General features: G+C 37.7%; 1 protein-coding gene across 1 annotated transcript; it reads left to right on the top strand.

The window, feature by feature from the left end:
- Window positions 1–9,575: 9,575 nt before the first annotated feature.
- RPL22L1 (ribosomal protein L22 like 1) lies at window positions 9,576–13,515 on the top strand. The gene is made up of 4 exons (XM_060099125.1): window positions 9,576–9,628; window positions 11,529–11,621; window positions 11,791–11,912; window positions 13,258–13,515. The coding sequence occupies exons 1-4, from the start codon at window positions 9,620–9,622 to the stop codon at window positions 13,400–13,402; spliced, it is 369 nt and encodes a 122-aa protein (XP_059955108.1). The 5' UTR covers window positions 9,576–9,619; the 3' UTR covers window positions 13,403–13,515.
- The last annotated feature ends 2,704 nt before the right edge of the window (window positions 13,516–16,219 follow it).

The raw sequence follows: 16,219 nt of genomic DNA, 5'->3' as shown, positions 1-16,219 counted from the left end.
CCTTCAGCCCCACTCTTTTTTGCCACTTGCAAATACCAGTAGCTTGTTTCCCAGAAGTAGGCATGAGAAGCGTAAAAGAAGAGTGAAAAGGGACTAATTGTATGGTATGTATCAGCCTGTCTGAGTTTCTTCTTCCTGCCACCCCAACCTCATATTTAAACATTCTATCCAAACAGGAGGTGTCTATGGAATTACCACTTTTAAAACCCTACTGCTTGTCTATAAAGTGTGTGTTCCACTGGAAACTTAAAGTATTCATTGCCACAGTACATTCAGCAGGATCAGTTACAATCACTGGATGTGTATCGGCTCAAAAGAACCCACCTACAAGGTTTTATCAATCCATTTTCCAATTTGAGAGTTATTTCTGGGTCCAGTCAAAATAATTTGCCGCCACCCACGGGTACTACCCGGCATCACAATGACTTGTGTCCCAGTGTTTAGGAGGGCCCAAAAGGCTTGGCAACCACATTTGCTATCAGATTCGCAACAAAGATCCTAACTGGGAGAATGGAGGTTTATCTACCTAGTAATGATAGTGTGTCTACCTTTTTTGGTTCACAGTTATGTGTATGTTTCACTTAAATTATTGTCACTCTAGTTCGTTTTAATTCCTATACAGTCAGTGAGGTTAATCTTGCAGAAAAAAATATATACATGGAACCTTCAGAAAAAAAGGACATTTAGGACACAAAACAGTTTCTATAAAGTGGAAATATTAAAAATAACACTCTGATACCAGTCCTAAGTGAAATTAAAAACAAAACTAGATGTAGGCTTTGTACCTTGTTAAATTTATTTCAAAATATTTTATTTATTTTTTTATTTTTAAATTTTTTTCGGTAGGCGGGCCTCTCACTGTTGTGGCCTCTCCCGTTGCAGAGCACAGGCTCCGGACGCACAGGCTCAGCAGCCATGGCTCACGGGCCCAGCCGCTCTGCAGCATGTGGGATCTTCCTGGACTGGGACATGAACCCGTGTCCCCTGCATCGGCAGGCGGACTCTCAACCACTGCCTCACCAGGGAAGCCCCAAAATATTTTAAATTAAAAAAAAACTAGAAAATAAAAAGACTCTTCTACCTGGAAATTTTAAAACCTATTATGTAATTCTACTATGAAAGGGGTACTACAAACAAAGAATTCCTGAAAGATAATGAAAACACTATATATCAGAATCCATGTAAAGCAGTATAGATGAAAATCTGTAGCCTTAACACCTATATCAATAAAAATGAAAGAATGAACATAAATGAATTAAATTCCTAAATCAAATAACTAGGGGAAAAAAACAGCAAAATAAACCAAAAGGGAGCACAAGGGAAGAAATGATAAAGATAAAAACAGGTGAATAGAATAACAGCAAATTAAAAAAAATTAAATTCTGGTTTCTTGAAAAATTAACAAACCACTGGCTAATTTAAGGTAAAGGAAGAAAACACAAATGTCAAAAATGAGAAATGACAAGGAGTGACTAATGCAGAGAAAATAAATATAAATTCTATGCAGATAAATTTGAAAACCTAAATGATATAATTTTTAAGGAAAATATGGTTATTAGAATCAACCTCAGTAGAAACAGAAAGTTTAAACAGAACAATTTAAATAAAAGAAATAGAGAAACTATTCACAAAAAACAAACCAATAGCCAAAAACCAAAACCAGGCAAATTGTTTCACTGGAGAATTTTACCAAACTTTTAGAGACCAGATGGTTTCAAAGTTACATAGATTGTTTTAGAGCATAGAAAATCAGAACTTCTAAATTATTTTTACAAAACAAATATAACTGATACCTAAACTTGATAAAGTTAACCAAAATAAATACAAATACTTATGCAAATATCCTAATATACTATACTAGTAGTGATAGACTCAAACCCCACATGAAGAAAATGATACCCATGCCCACATGGAGTTTATATCAGAGATGCAAGAATAGCTCAATATTATGAAATCTATTAATTCACTCCCATAGGAAACAGGTTAATATCTAGGAAATCTCTCTTAATAGTATTCACTATATTATGAGTCTAAAGAGATAGGTCATATTATTTTCCCCATAGATACTGAAAAAAACTGGACAAAACAATACCCATCCTCAAAATATCTCTCGGAAAACAAAAAAACAAAAAACAACAGGTGGATGAATAACATAAATATATCTACGTTTATACATGATAACATGGTATATATAACATATGTGTGTACGTGTGTGCATGCTCACGTGTGCGTGTGTTTGTAAAATTGCAAAAGCTAGCCTTTTACCTAATGGAAAAACACTAAAGGCATTCTCAGTAAAGTCAAGAACTAGCTAGGCAAGAATGCCCACTATCTTGACCACTATTATATTGTTCTGAAAGTATTAGCCAATACTATTGGACAATAGAAGACAGTTAAGACACATTAGACTTTTAAAAGTAAGAGAAAAAACTTTTCTATTTTCAGATGATCACAAGAATAAACTCCAAATGAAACAGTGGTCCAAATGGAAACAATAAACTAAGTCCTAGAAGGCAGTATGGGTGAATTTCTCTATAACTTGACTTCAACTATGACTGAAAATGCAGATATAATAAAAAGATTTATAGATATATAGATATACTGTAAAGAAAAAATAATAAATGGAGCAAAATGCTAACAATAGGTAAAAATCTAGGTAAAGGATATATAGACACATATATATTTATATATTCTTTATCCAGATTTTTATGCATTTATATTTATATGTTTATAACGTGTGTGCGTTTTGAACTATTTTAACAATTTTCAGTAAGTTTGAAATAGTTTATAAATAAAAAGTTTTTTAAATTTCAAAAAAGTGTGTATAGTACCAACCAGTATTTACAAATGTATGTAATTACTTGTGTAATCCAAATGATATAGATATACAAATACACATTCATAAACATTCAAGCCCCAAAGCATTAAATAACTATTTTTAAGCAGGTGGGATTTTAGATATTTTTATGCATTATCTTTTTTGCTTCTCTATATTTCCTTTCATGAGCATTTCTTTCGGCATAAGAGGATAATAATTTTGTTATTTAAAAGTTCCTCAAGCATTGTCTATAGTAGTGAAAAATGGAAATACTCAAAATGGACACAAACAGGTGAATGACTAAGCTAAAAATGACAAGTAATAAAATTAAGCAATGAAAAAGATACTTGCTCTCATTTTAAAGGCTGATCAACTACTCAGAATTCCTGTGGCACTGTGTAACGAGAAAATCTTACTTCTGAAACTGCAATTGTTAAAAATAATTTAAAAATTACTTAGGTTTTTCTAAATACATACTGAGACAAGAGATGAACTGAAGCAAGTATACATTTTTTTAATCATAGGTTTTAATGCTTTCCTATCAAATTAGTAAAGAAAAGTGCAAGCAGCGACTTCAGTTCCTATTTCCCCTGCCTGATACCCTTAACTTTCATTTATGAGTATCTAACGAAGAACATTCTTAAGTTGGAGGAGTTAGAAGCAATATTCTTCAGTAGTGATAAGTTTTCCTCAGCACCTGACTGTTGTTTGCACAGAAGGGCTATAGCACATCCTTTGTCAAAGCTGTGCAGTTACTTCCATAGGACTGTTTGTCTGCAATGTCATTTGAGGATATTTTTTTGGAGATGGGTAGTGCAATGCCTCATGACACTCAACATGCTCCATTTTGTACCACATGGCGCAGAAAGAAACAATTCCATAATAAAAACTATGAAATGGTGTTTTTGCTACATATACAAAATCTTTTTTTTTTTTAATACACTGCTTGAATGGTGATAACATTGAATACTGGAAGGTTTGGATAAAGGGAAATTTCAGATTCCAGTTTCATAAATCAGCTTCTAGCAAATAAAGTGAGTCTTAATAATAAGTAAATTTCAGATATGCAGATACTGTCTACTTTCTATGTTACAGTGTGATCCTTTGTGATGTTAACAGTCCTGAGGTCTTCCAAAAGAGAACGCTGTAAGACTGAGGTACACCATCTGATCCTGTAAGATATTTTGTGTGATGCACAAACCCAGTACAGACACAGAGCTGCAGGAAAAGCAGATGTATGAAATACAAATGCACCATGACAGAAAACTCTGTTCAGGGCCTGTTTGCATAAATGTCATAATATTGTGTGTGTGTGTGTGTGTGTGTGTGTGTGTGTGTGGTTCAAAATACATATTGGTACTTACAAGGATAAATGTTTATTAGACTATTATAAACATTCATTAAAATATCTATAACCTTTCCAGTACAAAATAGTAGTGTGGATTTTAAAGTTTTACGTTGACAGCCAAGTTTTATGTTTTTACAGGTGTACATGGATTTGCATATTAGAAAAATAATTAGAAAAAAAATGATGGTTGTGAGAACTTTTTCCCCACTGTTCTTAAGTGCCATTTTGTCATAAATGGCAATAACACACATTTGTGTGTGCTTATTTCTGGGCTCTCTATTCTATTGGTCTGCAAATCTAACCGTGAAACAATATCCATTTGTTTTAATTATAGTAGCCTTAAAATAAATCTTAATCTATAGAGCAAGTCCTCCCACTTTATTTTTCCTTCAAGTATATTCTGGTATCTGTGTTTTCATACAAATTTTCAAATTAGTTTCAAGAGAGAAGGAAGGAAAGATGGATAGATGGATGGATGGAAAGAAGGGGAAAAGGAGAGAGAAGGAGGAAGGAGGGAGGGAGGGAGGGAGGAAGGAAGGAAGGAAAGAAAGAAACAAGAAACATCTGTTAAGCTATTGTTTGTGATCACATTGAACCTATAATTCAGTTTGGTGAGAATTGACATCTTTATTTTATTGGTTTTTCCAGTCAAGGCACAATGAATGTCTACTTATTTAGTCTTCTTTCATTTTTCTCAATTATATTTTATAGTTCTGCATAGAGGTCTTGTACATTTTTATTTTTTAATAGGTATTTGATATATTTATGTTATTGAAAATATCTTCTTTACTTTTCATCTTCTAATGTATTGCTGGTTTATAGATTTGCAATTGATTTTTATACCTAAACTTTGTATCCAGCAATCCTGATAAATTCACATATTAATTCTGATAATTTATCTGTAGATTATTTTAAATTTTGTATATATACAATTGCATATCCACTACAAATAATGGCCCAACTTGCTGCATAACATATTGCTGGATATGGTTTTATTAATAATATATCTGTGATTATAATATATTAAGATAAATATTTCTACTAATATAAACAAGTTGATGACTGAAAGAGTTTGTGTAAAATGGGTGTCTTAGCCTTCATACATTTGGTTTATTTGGGGAAATGATCCCAGGTAACAGAAATAAAGAACTGGGAAGTGTGAAACTGGGAAAGAGCAAAAGCAAAAAGTAATGTGCTGGGGACAAGTGAGGCTTAATCCTCTGCTGGGATCTTCCATGCAATGATGTACAATGTACTTCTTTTTTTTTTTTTTTGGCTGCATTGGGTCTTCGTTGCTGAATGCAAGCTTTCACTAGTTGCGGCGAGCAGCGGGGGCTACTCTTCGTTGTGGTGCGCGGGGTTCTCATCGCGGTGGCTTCGCCTGTTGTGGAGCATGGGCTCTAGGTTGTGCGGGCTTCAGTAGTTGTGGCTCACGGGCTCCAGAGCGCAGACTCAGTAGTTGTGGCACACGGGCTTAGTTGCTCCGCGGCATGTGGGATCTTCCAGGACCAGGGCTTGAACCCGTGTCCCCTGAATTGGCAGGCGGGTTCTTAACCACTGCGCCACCAGGGAAGCCCTAGAATGTACTTCTGAACTGTCCACTCAAGAGAAAGAAGAAGGGAGCGGCAATTTGGGGCAGGTGTAACTTGGCAGTGTCTCCCCATATATTTTTCACCTTTTATCTCTATGGCTTCTCTGAGGAGAGGCGTGGGAATCTCCCTACTAACACTCATTTACACATGTACAACCTGGAAGTACAAGGCAGTTAACACCCCATGTATAACCATTGACCAATGGGGGACAGGAAACTGTGGATAAATGCTCCCCTCTTCTGGATTAAAAGGGAAGCTGACCAACTGTGAGTTTGGGCATAAAAGGTATCCGTTAAAATTAGCATTATTTTTTCCTCAGATGTGTGGTAGCATTCACTGGTGAAGCTATCTGGGTGTTTTTCTTATGGGAAGGTTTTAATTACAAATTCAATTTAGTTAAAAGATAGAGGACTATCAGATAGTGTATTTTTTCTTGTGTAAATTCTAAGTTGTATTTTTCAGTATTCATTTCTTCTAATTGGGCATACAGTAATTTAAACTATTCTCATTTTTAATTGTAATGTAACATATACATATATAGAAAAGCACACAGATTATAAATTTACAGCTCGATGAATTTTCATAAGCTACACACACTCATGTAACCACCACCAAGATCAAGAAACAGAACATTACTAGCACCCTAAGCCCACAAAATAAACATGTTATTTTTTTATACAGTAGGTGTTTGTTTAGAGTCACTCACAAGTTAGCCATTTTCTTTGCTCACTATTTCTTTTGGCCCATAGGCCTTCTTTCTAGGATTCTTTTCCTTTATCCTGAAGTATATTTTTCAGAGTTCCTTTCCTGGGGGTCTGCTGATAGCAGATTTTCCATTGTGTTATCTAAAAATGTCTTAAATGCATCTTTACTCTTGAAAGATAGTTTTATACTTTTTAGTTCTAGGTAGACAGTTATTTTCTCTTAGCACTTTGAAGATAATAATCCTCTGCTTCTGGCTTCCATTATTGCTGATGTGAAGTCAGCTGTTAATATAACCCCTGTTAGTAAATATTTTGGTTTTTCTTTCAGGATGCTTTCAAAATAATTTTGCGTTTGTGTTTTGAAGTTTCACTACAATGTGTTTAGGTGTGCGTTTCTTTTCAGTCATCCTGCTTGAGGTCCATTGGGCTTCCTGAATCTAAGAATTCAGCCGTTATTTCTCTAAATTTTCCCTTTCCCCCATTTTCTCTATTGTATCCTTTTAGATCTCCCATTTGACATAACTGGAACATTCTTACTCTGACATCCTTGTCCCTTAACCTGCCTGTTATATTTTCTGTCTCTTTGCTTTTCTCTGTTTTATTCTAAGTAATTTCCCATTCACTAATTTTCTCTGCAGTTGTTGTCTACTCTCCTGTTTAACTCATCCACTTTTCTAATTAAAGATCTTCTATTTTTAATTTCTAGAAGTTCTACTTTGTTCTTTTTCTTTTTATTTTTTTTGTGGTACGTGGGCCTCTCACTGCTGTGGCCTCTCCCGTTGCGGAGCACAGGCTCCGGACGCGCAGCCCCAGCGGCCATGGCTCACGGGCCCAGCCGCTCCGTGGCATGTGGGATCCTCCCGGACCGGGGTTCAAACCCGTGTCCCCTGCATCGGCAGGCGGACTCTCAACCACTGTACCACCAGGGAAGCCCTACTTTGTTCTTAAAAAAAAAAAAAATTCCTGGCCAATTTCGACTGTCCCTGTTTCCCTTATCGTATTTTAAAAAGTTTTTGCTTTTAAATATATTAAAGATACTAATTTGCATTTGCTTCTGCCAGGCACTACCAAGCCAAGCATACTTTTAAACTACATTTTTAGGCTGGAGCTTTCTTATGCTATTTGAGCAGACCTAATTCTAGCCCTAAACTTGTATGAGCATGAGGACTGGTCATTTCTGTCTCCAAAAAAATTCTTTTACTTTTCCACCAATTTAACCATACATTAGAAATTATTGTTAAAACTATATTTTAGCCAGTTTTTTAAGGTGGCTACATATGGTAGGGTTTCCCTGTGAATCTAATCTGCCATATCCTTCTATATTTTATTTTACTGCTCTATTCAAGCTCCATTATCATATAGATCCAATGACTGAAGTTTATAATATATCAGAAATGTATCTATCATATATTATAGGATCTTATATTTGAATTGCAGAAGAGACAACTTCCCTTCATTGTTCTAAGTTGTCTTGGCTCTTTTTAGACACCTATTATTTCATATGTTTTAGAATCTATTGTCAAAATAAAAAATATCTATGGGGTGTTGACAGGCATTCTATATATATGTACATACATATATATACATGGAGAGAGAGAGAGAAAAAGAGAAAGAGAGAGAGGGAGAGAGACTCTGTATATGTAAAATTTGGTTATTTACAATATTTAACCTTACTATCTTATCTGCACATTTCCAGTTAATATATTTTTTAGGTTTTTTTTTTTCCTAATTAAGAGGGGTTTTTTTCTGTTATAGCTTCTATTTAGTTATTTTGGGATTACTAGTTATTTTGAAACACATGTTGTTTTTAATACCCACTTTGTACAAATGGCTTAATAGTTCTTAAGGATTTTTTGTCATGACATGGAAGTCTGCCAAAAACAAGCAACAAAGTAATAAGTGCCTCAATTAATGGCTTATTTTCAAAACATCCAATAGTACAAGGATCATTTCTGCTTTTCAGCCTGGGCAGCCCTCAAGGAGAAAATGCCAATGGCTCTTCTTTCCCCTTAATGTTTGGAAAACAAATGAAGTCATAGTGGTTCTTAAGGCAAACAAGCAAAAAATCTTGAAACGGATTTCTTCTAGGAATTCAACACCTCTTTTTAGAACCTACACGTTGTATGCTTCATTTAAGTATAGTTCTCACTATTACTAATCAGTGTCATAAAGGAAATACACAGCTGTCGCTTTCTAGGGTCACCCTCCAAATTAACATCAAAAGTCCACCCCATCTGCTACCCCCCGTCCCTCGCATGACAGTTTAACCTCACCAAAAAATATCGCAAAACGTTGAGAGGCATGCCACTTTTCTGAAACGATGTCAACTTACAATCCTTCAAAACTCAAAAACTACTTCTTTTTTCCTTTTGTCATCAAGACTATCACCACTGCACATCCATCCTAGTGTGTCTTTTACATTTTAGTAGTTAGGTCTCAGCAAATATTCCTTGAATATTAACTGCGAGGCATTTTGGGTGAAAGTCAGGAGTCCTAGGATTAACTCTAAAACCTATAAAATAGAATAAATTACACACAGTGTGTGAACAAGTGAGCACTATGTATTCTTCGCTAAAAGGTTTTTTTGGGGGTTTTTTTTGGTTTTTGGTTTTTTTTTCCCCTCAAGAACCAAGTTTGTTTTTGGCTCCCTGAAACACTGATTTCCCTCAACAGTCATTTAGAAAACAAGACTTAAAAACATATATACAGAAATAATTTTTTTTGCTGGAAGATTATAATTGCAATATAAGACAGGAGATCCCAAAGGAACCTGAGACATTGCCTTGCCCTGATTGGAAAAAAGATCCAGGCGATTAGTGAAAAATGTTTCCTGTATCCCTCGGGTGTGTGCATCTGGAGCGGCCTCCCAGCAAGCAACCGCAGAGACCTCTGTGGTCAACCAGCGTTTGTCGTCACCAGCGTAAAATCGTGAATGGTTTCAGCTACCGTCGCTGGTGGACGCTCTGAGGAAAAGTGACTGCCTACTGCCCTCCAGGCTACGCCCCCGGTTTCCTGGGTTACTGGCCTCCGCGCTCCTCCCAAGTTCTCTTCCGGGAGGCGGTGATCTTACGTTCTCGGCGCGTGACGCAGCACGCTTTGGTATAAATATGTGCCGCCGGTCCCCGCTTTCTCTCTGATCGCGTTGCCGGCGTGCAAGATGGCGGTGGTGAGTGACTGTGGTCTCTCCGGTATATTACTCTTATGTAGACGATTTTTGCAGCTGGCGAGCTGGGAGCGTCAAACTCTAGGTCGAGGAAGGGTAAAAATGGAGACTTGGGTCAGGAACACAACCAGGATGTTAAGATTATAAGTTACTGACTCCTGGCAACTGCCATGTGGTCTGGAGGAGTTCGAGCTGGGCCCAGAATTGGGTTAGGATGGGCGGTCGTGGGAGCGCAGGGAAGGAGGAGGCACGACGGTGAACGGGGCTAGTGGGACAGCATTTGGGCCATTTCTTTTCTCCCTCGTACCTGGTAACGCCGATGATAACCTGTTTATTTGCACTAGGAAGCAAATGTGGGTAATCGGGCAGGCCCGGTCGAATGGCCTTGCCAGGGCGGAGGGAGACCCGAGACACTCAACTCCCGGGATAGCCGCGGTTGCAGAAGTTTCAGAGAACTTTAAAACTAAGTTGGGGAAGAAGTTTCTTCATTATCTCATAACGAGTTTTTTTTTTAAAGGTGAAAGCCACGACTCTTAAGCAAATAGAAAAGGAACATGCTTCAAAGACTTTATTTATTAATAAGGGAACCAGTAATACGTTAAACCCGGTCCAAAGAACATTTGATGTTAGGGTAAAATTGCTGGGTTAAATACGAAACTAGATAATGTCCAAAGCCCTCTGGGCTTATCTCTCCCCCCAGATAAATTATTTGCCTTTCCGAAGTTAACTGATGCCCCAACAAAGGTATAAATTGCCCAGTCAAGGCCAGTTCCTAGTCTTCTTTTACCAGTCCCAAGTTCTGGATAAATTTTTTTGGCACAAAGTATTCCACTGACTAAGAAAGCAAACTGGCATTAGTGCTTGGTATCCATTTGGTTGGATTTTACGTGTAGCCTTATTCCGCGGTATTGGCCTAAAAGTTTTGGGTATGGAAAAAGTAATTCATGTTTTAAAAAAAAAAACCAGGGCTTCCCTGGTGGCGCAGTGGTTGAGAGTCCGCCTGCCGATGCAGGGGACACGGGTTCGTGCCCCGGTCTGGGAAGATCCCACATGCCGCGGAGCGGCTGGGCCCGTGAGCCATGGCCGCTGAACCTGTACGTCTGGAGCTTGTGCTCTGCAACGGAAGAGGCCACAACAGTGAGAGGCCCGCGTACCGCAAAAAATAAATAAATAAATAAATTTAAAAAACCAGATTAAAGGTATCTCTCCCCTCCCTTTTCCTCACCCGTAACAGCATTAAGGATTGAATTCCCTACACATTAGTGGGCAGAATATCCTATTCTGGCATGTAGCTGAGCTTGGACTAGGTGGTACACTACCTGTTTCCCCATCTGCAGTGGGGATGGCAGTAATAAAGTAGTGCCTGGTAATTTAAAATTGAACATCTGTGGTCTGGAAAATATCAATAATAGAAGCCCACAAAACTTAAGTCTTGATAACTTGAACAAAATGGGCCTAGTTAGCGGTTCAAACCAAGCTAGGTGGGTATTTTTTAGTTTTAACTTGTAGTATAAAGTAGATTGATTCTCTTATTCTTTTCCATTTAAAAAATAGGATTCTTTGGAATCTTCTGATGAAGGAAACTAGTAGTAGCTCAGCATATACTTTGCGCTTTCTTGAGTTTTGCACTTGTGAGGCACTTATGTGGTGAATAGGGGAAGTTTCCATCGGATTTCATGAAACTTGATTTTAACCAAGTTAATGAGTGTACTCCCCTACACATAGCCTGGTTAAAAAAAAGTTAGGGTATATCTGATAAGTATTAAGGAATTTTTTTAGAATTTTGCACTATTTCATGTATATAGCCTCATTGTACAATACTGCACTGATAACAGATCTTTGATTTTGTATGTAAAGTGAATAGATTCTTGTAGAGAGTCATAATTATATTAACTTTCTGTAGAAGAAAGACAAGAAGCCTAAGAAGTCAACCTGGAAGTTTAATTTGGACCTTACTCATCCAGTAGAAGATGGAATTTTTGATTCTGGAAATTTTGTAAGTATCACTCTATTCAGCTTGTTTTTTATCATTGTAGTAGAGTTCTTAAAAATGAATTGCGTATGTAATATTTGATTTTAACCTAAGCTCTGTTCCTAGGGTACCTTCCCTAGTGAACATCTAGGGTTTTCTTCCCTAGTGTGGCATTTTTTCTGTTTTAAAATAGGAACAGTTTCTACGGGAGAAGGTTAAAGTGAATGGAAAAACTGGAAATCTTGGGAATGTCGTTCACATTGAACGCTTCAAGAATAAAATCACAGTTGTTTCTGAGAAACAGTTCTCTAAAAGGTTGGTATTTGTTTTCCATGGTCTTTTTTTTTTTTAACAATGTTGGGTGCTTTAATATTAGAATATGTTTGAAGAAACATGTCTGTTGTGTAACTTGGGAGTAGTGTCCCAACTTTCTTAGTTTTTTGGTTGCCTAGTAGAAGCAGCCAATCAAAGGTGAAGTCTTTAACATTAATCTTGCAGCCAGTTTTCGTTCATTCAGTTTACTTGGCAAATAGTAAATAATACATGGTAGCACTCTTGCAGGACTGAGTAGCCTAGCAGTGAACCAAGCAGACTAAGTACCCACTACCAAGGAACTTAAATTCTAGTGGAGAAGAGAGGTAATGAAATGCAATATTAAGTAGTTGATAAGTGCTGTGTAAGTGCATAAAGAAGGTTGATGTATAAAGTGGTCAGGGAAAGCTTCATCTAAATGAAATGCGGTAGTGAGCCATGCAAATTAAGGAATTGATTGTTGTGGCTGAGGAAGATTGATGGTGGAAACTGAAGACTTAGGAGCCTATTGTGGTAGGAAATGGTGGCTTGGATTAAGGTGGTAGCAGTGCATGTGAGCTGTGGTCATGAATCACTAGGTATTTGGAGATGAAGTATCTGTCCTCAAGGATCTTATAGACATGCAGATAACTTATAAATGCAGTACTGTAACTGTTACATTGAAGGTAGAGATTGGTACAGCAAAAATTTGCAGAGAATCTGAGAATAAGCTTAGCATTGCCAGTGGAATGAAGTATTCCTAACAGGGAGCAACATTAACAAAGGGCAGGAAGGCTTGAGAGGAATGCTTGGGAGTTCAGGATTGCTGTAAAATGTAAATGGTGAGAATGGCTGGAATGATGAAATTAGGCCGTGCTGTAAGCTTTTTTATAAGGACTGAGCCATATGCTAGTTGCAAGACTGGATAATCTTAAACTTGTGAATTGGATTCAGCGCTGTTGACAAGTTGCCTCTTGTTTATCCAAGGTGGGATTAAGGTTAGGGAGGTTGATAGTGGGGAAGAGAATGTTGACATTTTAGTACATAACATTTGAAGAATGAGATCGTATATTGTTTAAAAAATCTAATGTGGCAGTAAGACTGAAGAGGAAACTACTGTTACTGCTCTTAAGCATAAAGTTTATTTGGGGAGGGGAGAAATAAGGGTTTTGATAGGGCATGAACTGATTTTAATTGGGGTGGAGATGCTGCCATATTTATATCCCTAGCAACCTTGCTCAATGCTTAATACAAATGAAAGGAAATATTTTGGAACTGGGAACACAGAAGATGAATATGACAGTGCATATTTTATATAATAAGCCTTTACATAGTAGTATTTTATGAAATTCATGTTTTTATTTTAAAGGTATTTGAAATACCTTACCAAGAAATACCTTAAAAAGAACAATCTTCGTGATTGGCTTCGTGTGGTTGCATCTGACAAGGAGACTTATGAACTTCGTTACTTCCAGATTAGTCAAGATGAAGATGGATCTGAGTCTGAGGACTAGATGAAGCCATCCCTTTCAGGGCTTTGCTTACTAACAAAACAAATGAAGTATACAAGAGAAACATCTTGAAATGGACCTTTAGTTTATCAGTGAATAAAAAACATTACTCTGTATGTTAAGCATTCATCTCTTTGATTTAAGTGTATGCTATTTATATGGTGCTGGCTTTCCTTTAATACTTTTAAAAAATATTTTTATTGGAGTATAGTTGATTTACAATGTTTTGTTGGTTTTGGGTATACAGCAAAGTGAATCCGTTATATACATGTACTCCTTTTCTAAGATTCTTTTCCCATATAGGCCATTACAGAGTAGAGTTCCCTGTGCTCTACAGCAGGTTCTTATTAGTTATCTGTTTTATGTATAGTAGTATGTACATGTCAGTCCCAATCTCCCAGTTTACGCGCCCCCCACCCCCCGCCTTTATCCCCTGGTAACCATAAGTTTGTTTTCTACATCTGTTACTCTACTTCTGTTTTGTAAATAAGTTCATTTGTACTCCTCTTGTTTTGTTTCGTTTTGTTTTTGCGGTACACAGGCCTCTCACTGTTGTGGCCCCTCCCGTTGCGGAGCACAGGCTCCGGATGCGCAGGCTCAGCGGCCATGGCTCACGGGCCCAGCCGCTCCGCGGCATGTGGGATCTTCCCAGACCGGGGCACGAACCCACGTCCCCTGCATTGGCAGGCGGACTCTCAGCCACTGCGCCACCAGGGAAGCCCTGTTGTTTTTTTTAATACTTTCTGTAAGCAGTGTTTAAATAGCCTATAGCTAGTGGAATTTCTTCCAGGATTTCTGAAGTGTACTACTTTTACAAATGTCCTTGAGTTAAAGTATATAGTGAAAAAATGAAGCACAATTTTGGGTATAACTTTATATAATAAAATATTTAAATCCTCTTGACAGTCTCAAATATCGTTGTGCAGTTTATAAATGAGATCCTGAGTGCCTAGAACTGTTCTTGCACATAGGTCCTCAATATTGAATCACTCCTGCCCTTTGCTTCAAAGGAGCAACTTTCCTAACTAGCCTAAAGGCTCTGTGAGTTGAGCATAGTACTGCTCTAAACCAGCTTGCCTATTAGAGGTCTCTGTCCAGATGCCTTGTGGGCACTAGAAACTCAAAACCTTCAAATCTGAACTCATTATCTTGCCCACTACACTGTTCCTGTGTTCCTTGTCTGAAAAATTACAACTCACTCAGCCTTCTCTCTCCTCTCAACCCCCCTCTTGATCATGCTAAAAATGGTGGTCTTCTGTTGCTTAAAACTTTTTAGTAGATAGACCCTTTCTCCCAAGTAAAGCAACCTTTGAGAGCTGTAAGCAGCATGGTTTGTCAAAATCCAAATTGTAAATGAGAATTATGGGAGCCATATAAATTTGCTTTTCCATTGGTCCCAAAGTGGTATTAGTACTTCAGGCATGGGCTGTGAGTCCTGATAGCAGTAGAGTCATGTTACCAGGTCTTGACTATACCGACCTAATACAGATGAATATAGTTGGTTTTGGGAGTGTTAAAAGTTTTAATTCTCTTATTAAGAGCTTGTTTTAAGTACTCACCAATGTTAAACAGCAACTCCCTAACTCTGCCCCATTTGAATTGTTCGTGTTTTTCACCAATAGTTACCAACATCCTACTATGTGCTTGCTCTGTTGAGCATTGTGGATGCAATGGAGAAAAAACAGCCTGTTTTCTGGTATGGTGAGGGAAACTGTCCAAACAATCATATAAAGTACAACAAAGAAGAGGGGTTTTAAAAAGGAATTTGATGCAGTCAAGGAAAGTGAGGAAGTGTTTTAGCTGACCTAGAACAGGAAAGGTAATCTCTGGGTAAAGAGAAAAGGATGTTCCAGCCAGAGGGAACAGCATAGGTAAAATTCTCAGGACATTGAGGATCTGGTTGGCATCCAGTGCATCTGGAATGGAATTAATTATTGGTTATGAGAAGAATCTGGAAAGGTAAGCAGAAACCAGCACATGCAGGACCGAAGTTGATGCTTCCTTTTAATCTTGAGAGAAATGGTAAGCTACTGAATTTTAAGTGGAGTGTACTGAGATGAGCATTTTGAAAAAGATCAGTGTCTGCGTTAACGAAAATGGTTTTCAGTGGCAGTCATTGGATACAGGGAGACAGGAGGCTTATGGCTGTATCCATGATGGTAGGTAAGAGGTGTTGGAGATGGGAGAAGTAGATTTTAGAGATTTTTCAGAGGATAAAATTTGTGGGACTTGGTGACGGACATTGGTGGAAAGGGAGAAATGTCAAGGGTGACGTACAGTGGGCTAGGATGGTGGCATTTGCCAAGTTTGGTAACATTGGAAGAAGGTAAGAGTAGGTTTAGGCCATGCTGAATTTGAGGTCCAGAAGGTGTCAAGCATGAAGTTGAATATAGCGTAGGTTTAGAGCTCAGAGGAAGGATCTAGGTGAAGATACCTGCTAGTCTTGTGCACATGGGTAGTACTGAACAGTGGGCATGGGTGAAGCTGCCTATGGAGAGCACAGAGTGAGGATCAAATGTTGCAAACACCAGCTGCCTCCTTAATTTCTCCCCTAGAGTAATCTTTCAGAAACACAGTTAATTTAGCATTTGATGTTGTGTGCTAGGACCTGGGTACACTATGCCAGGTAAGATATGCATGCCTTTAGGGAGTTGGCAGGTTAGTTGAGACAAGCGCATTCATTTAACGAATTTGTTGGGAGCAGCTGCTTGCTAGCATTGGGGATACTGTAGTACAAAATAGAAACATTTGTCTTCGTGAAGCTTATACTCCAGTGGAGGAAGACAAAGTAAAATGTATGGTACATGGTGGTAAATGTTA

Source organism: Mesoplodon densirostris, chromosome 5 (genome assembly GCF_025265405.1).
Source record: "Mesoplodon densirostris isolate mMesDen1 chromosome 5, mMesDen1 primary haplotype, whole genome shotgun sequence".
In the NCBI taxonomy this organism is placed as follows: Eukaryota; Metazoa; Chordata; class Mammalia; order Artiodactyla; family Ziphiidae; genus Mesoplodon; species Mesoplodon densirostris.
This window is presented reverse-complemented; position numbering and strand designations above follow the sequence as displayed.

Coding starts and splice junctions, on each gene's coding strand:
- RPL22L1 (XM_060099125.1), top strand. Junction 11,622..11,790: donor TTTTTGATTCTGGAAATTTT/GTAAGTATCACT, acceptor GTTTTAAAATAG/GAACAGTTTCTACGGGAGAA. Junction 11,913..13,257: donor GAGAAACAGTTCTCTAAAAG/GTTGGTATTTGT, acceptor TTTATTTTAAAG/GTATTTGAAATACCTTACCA.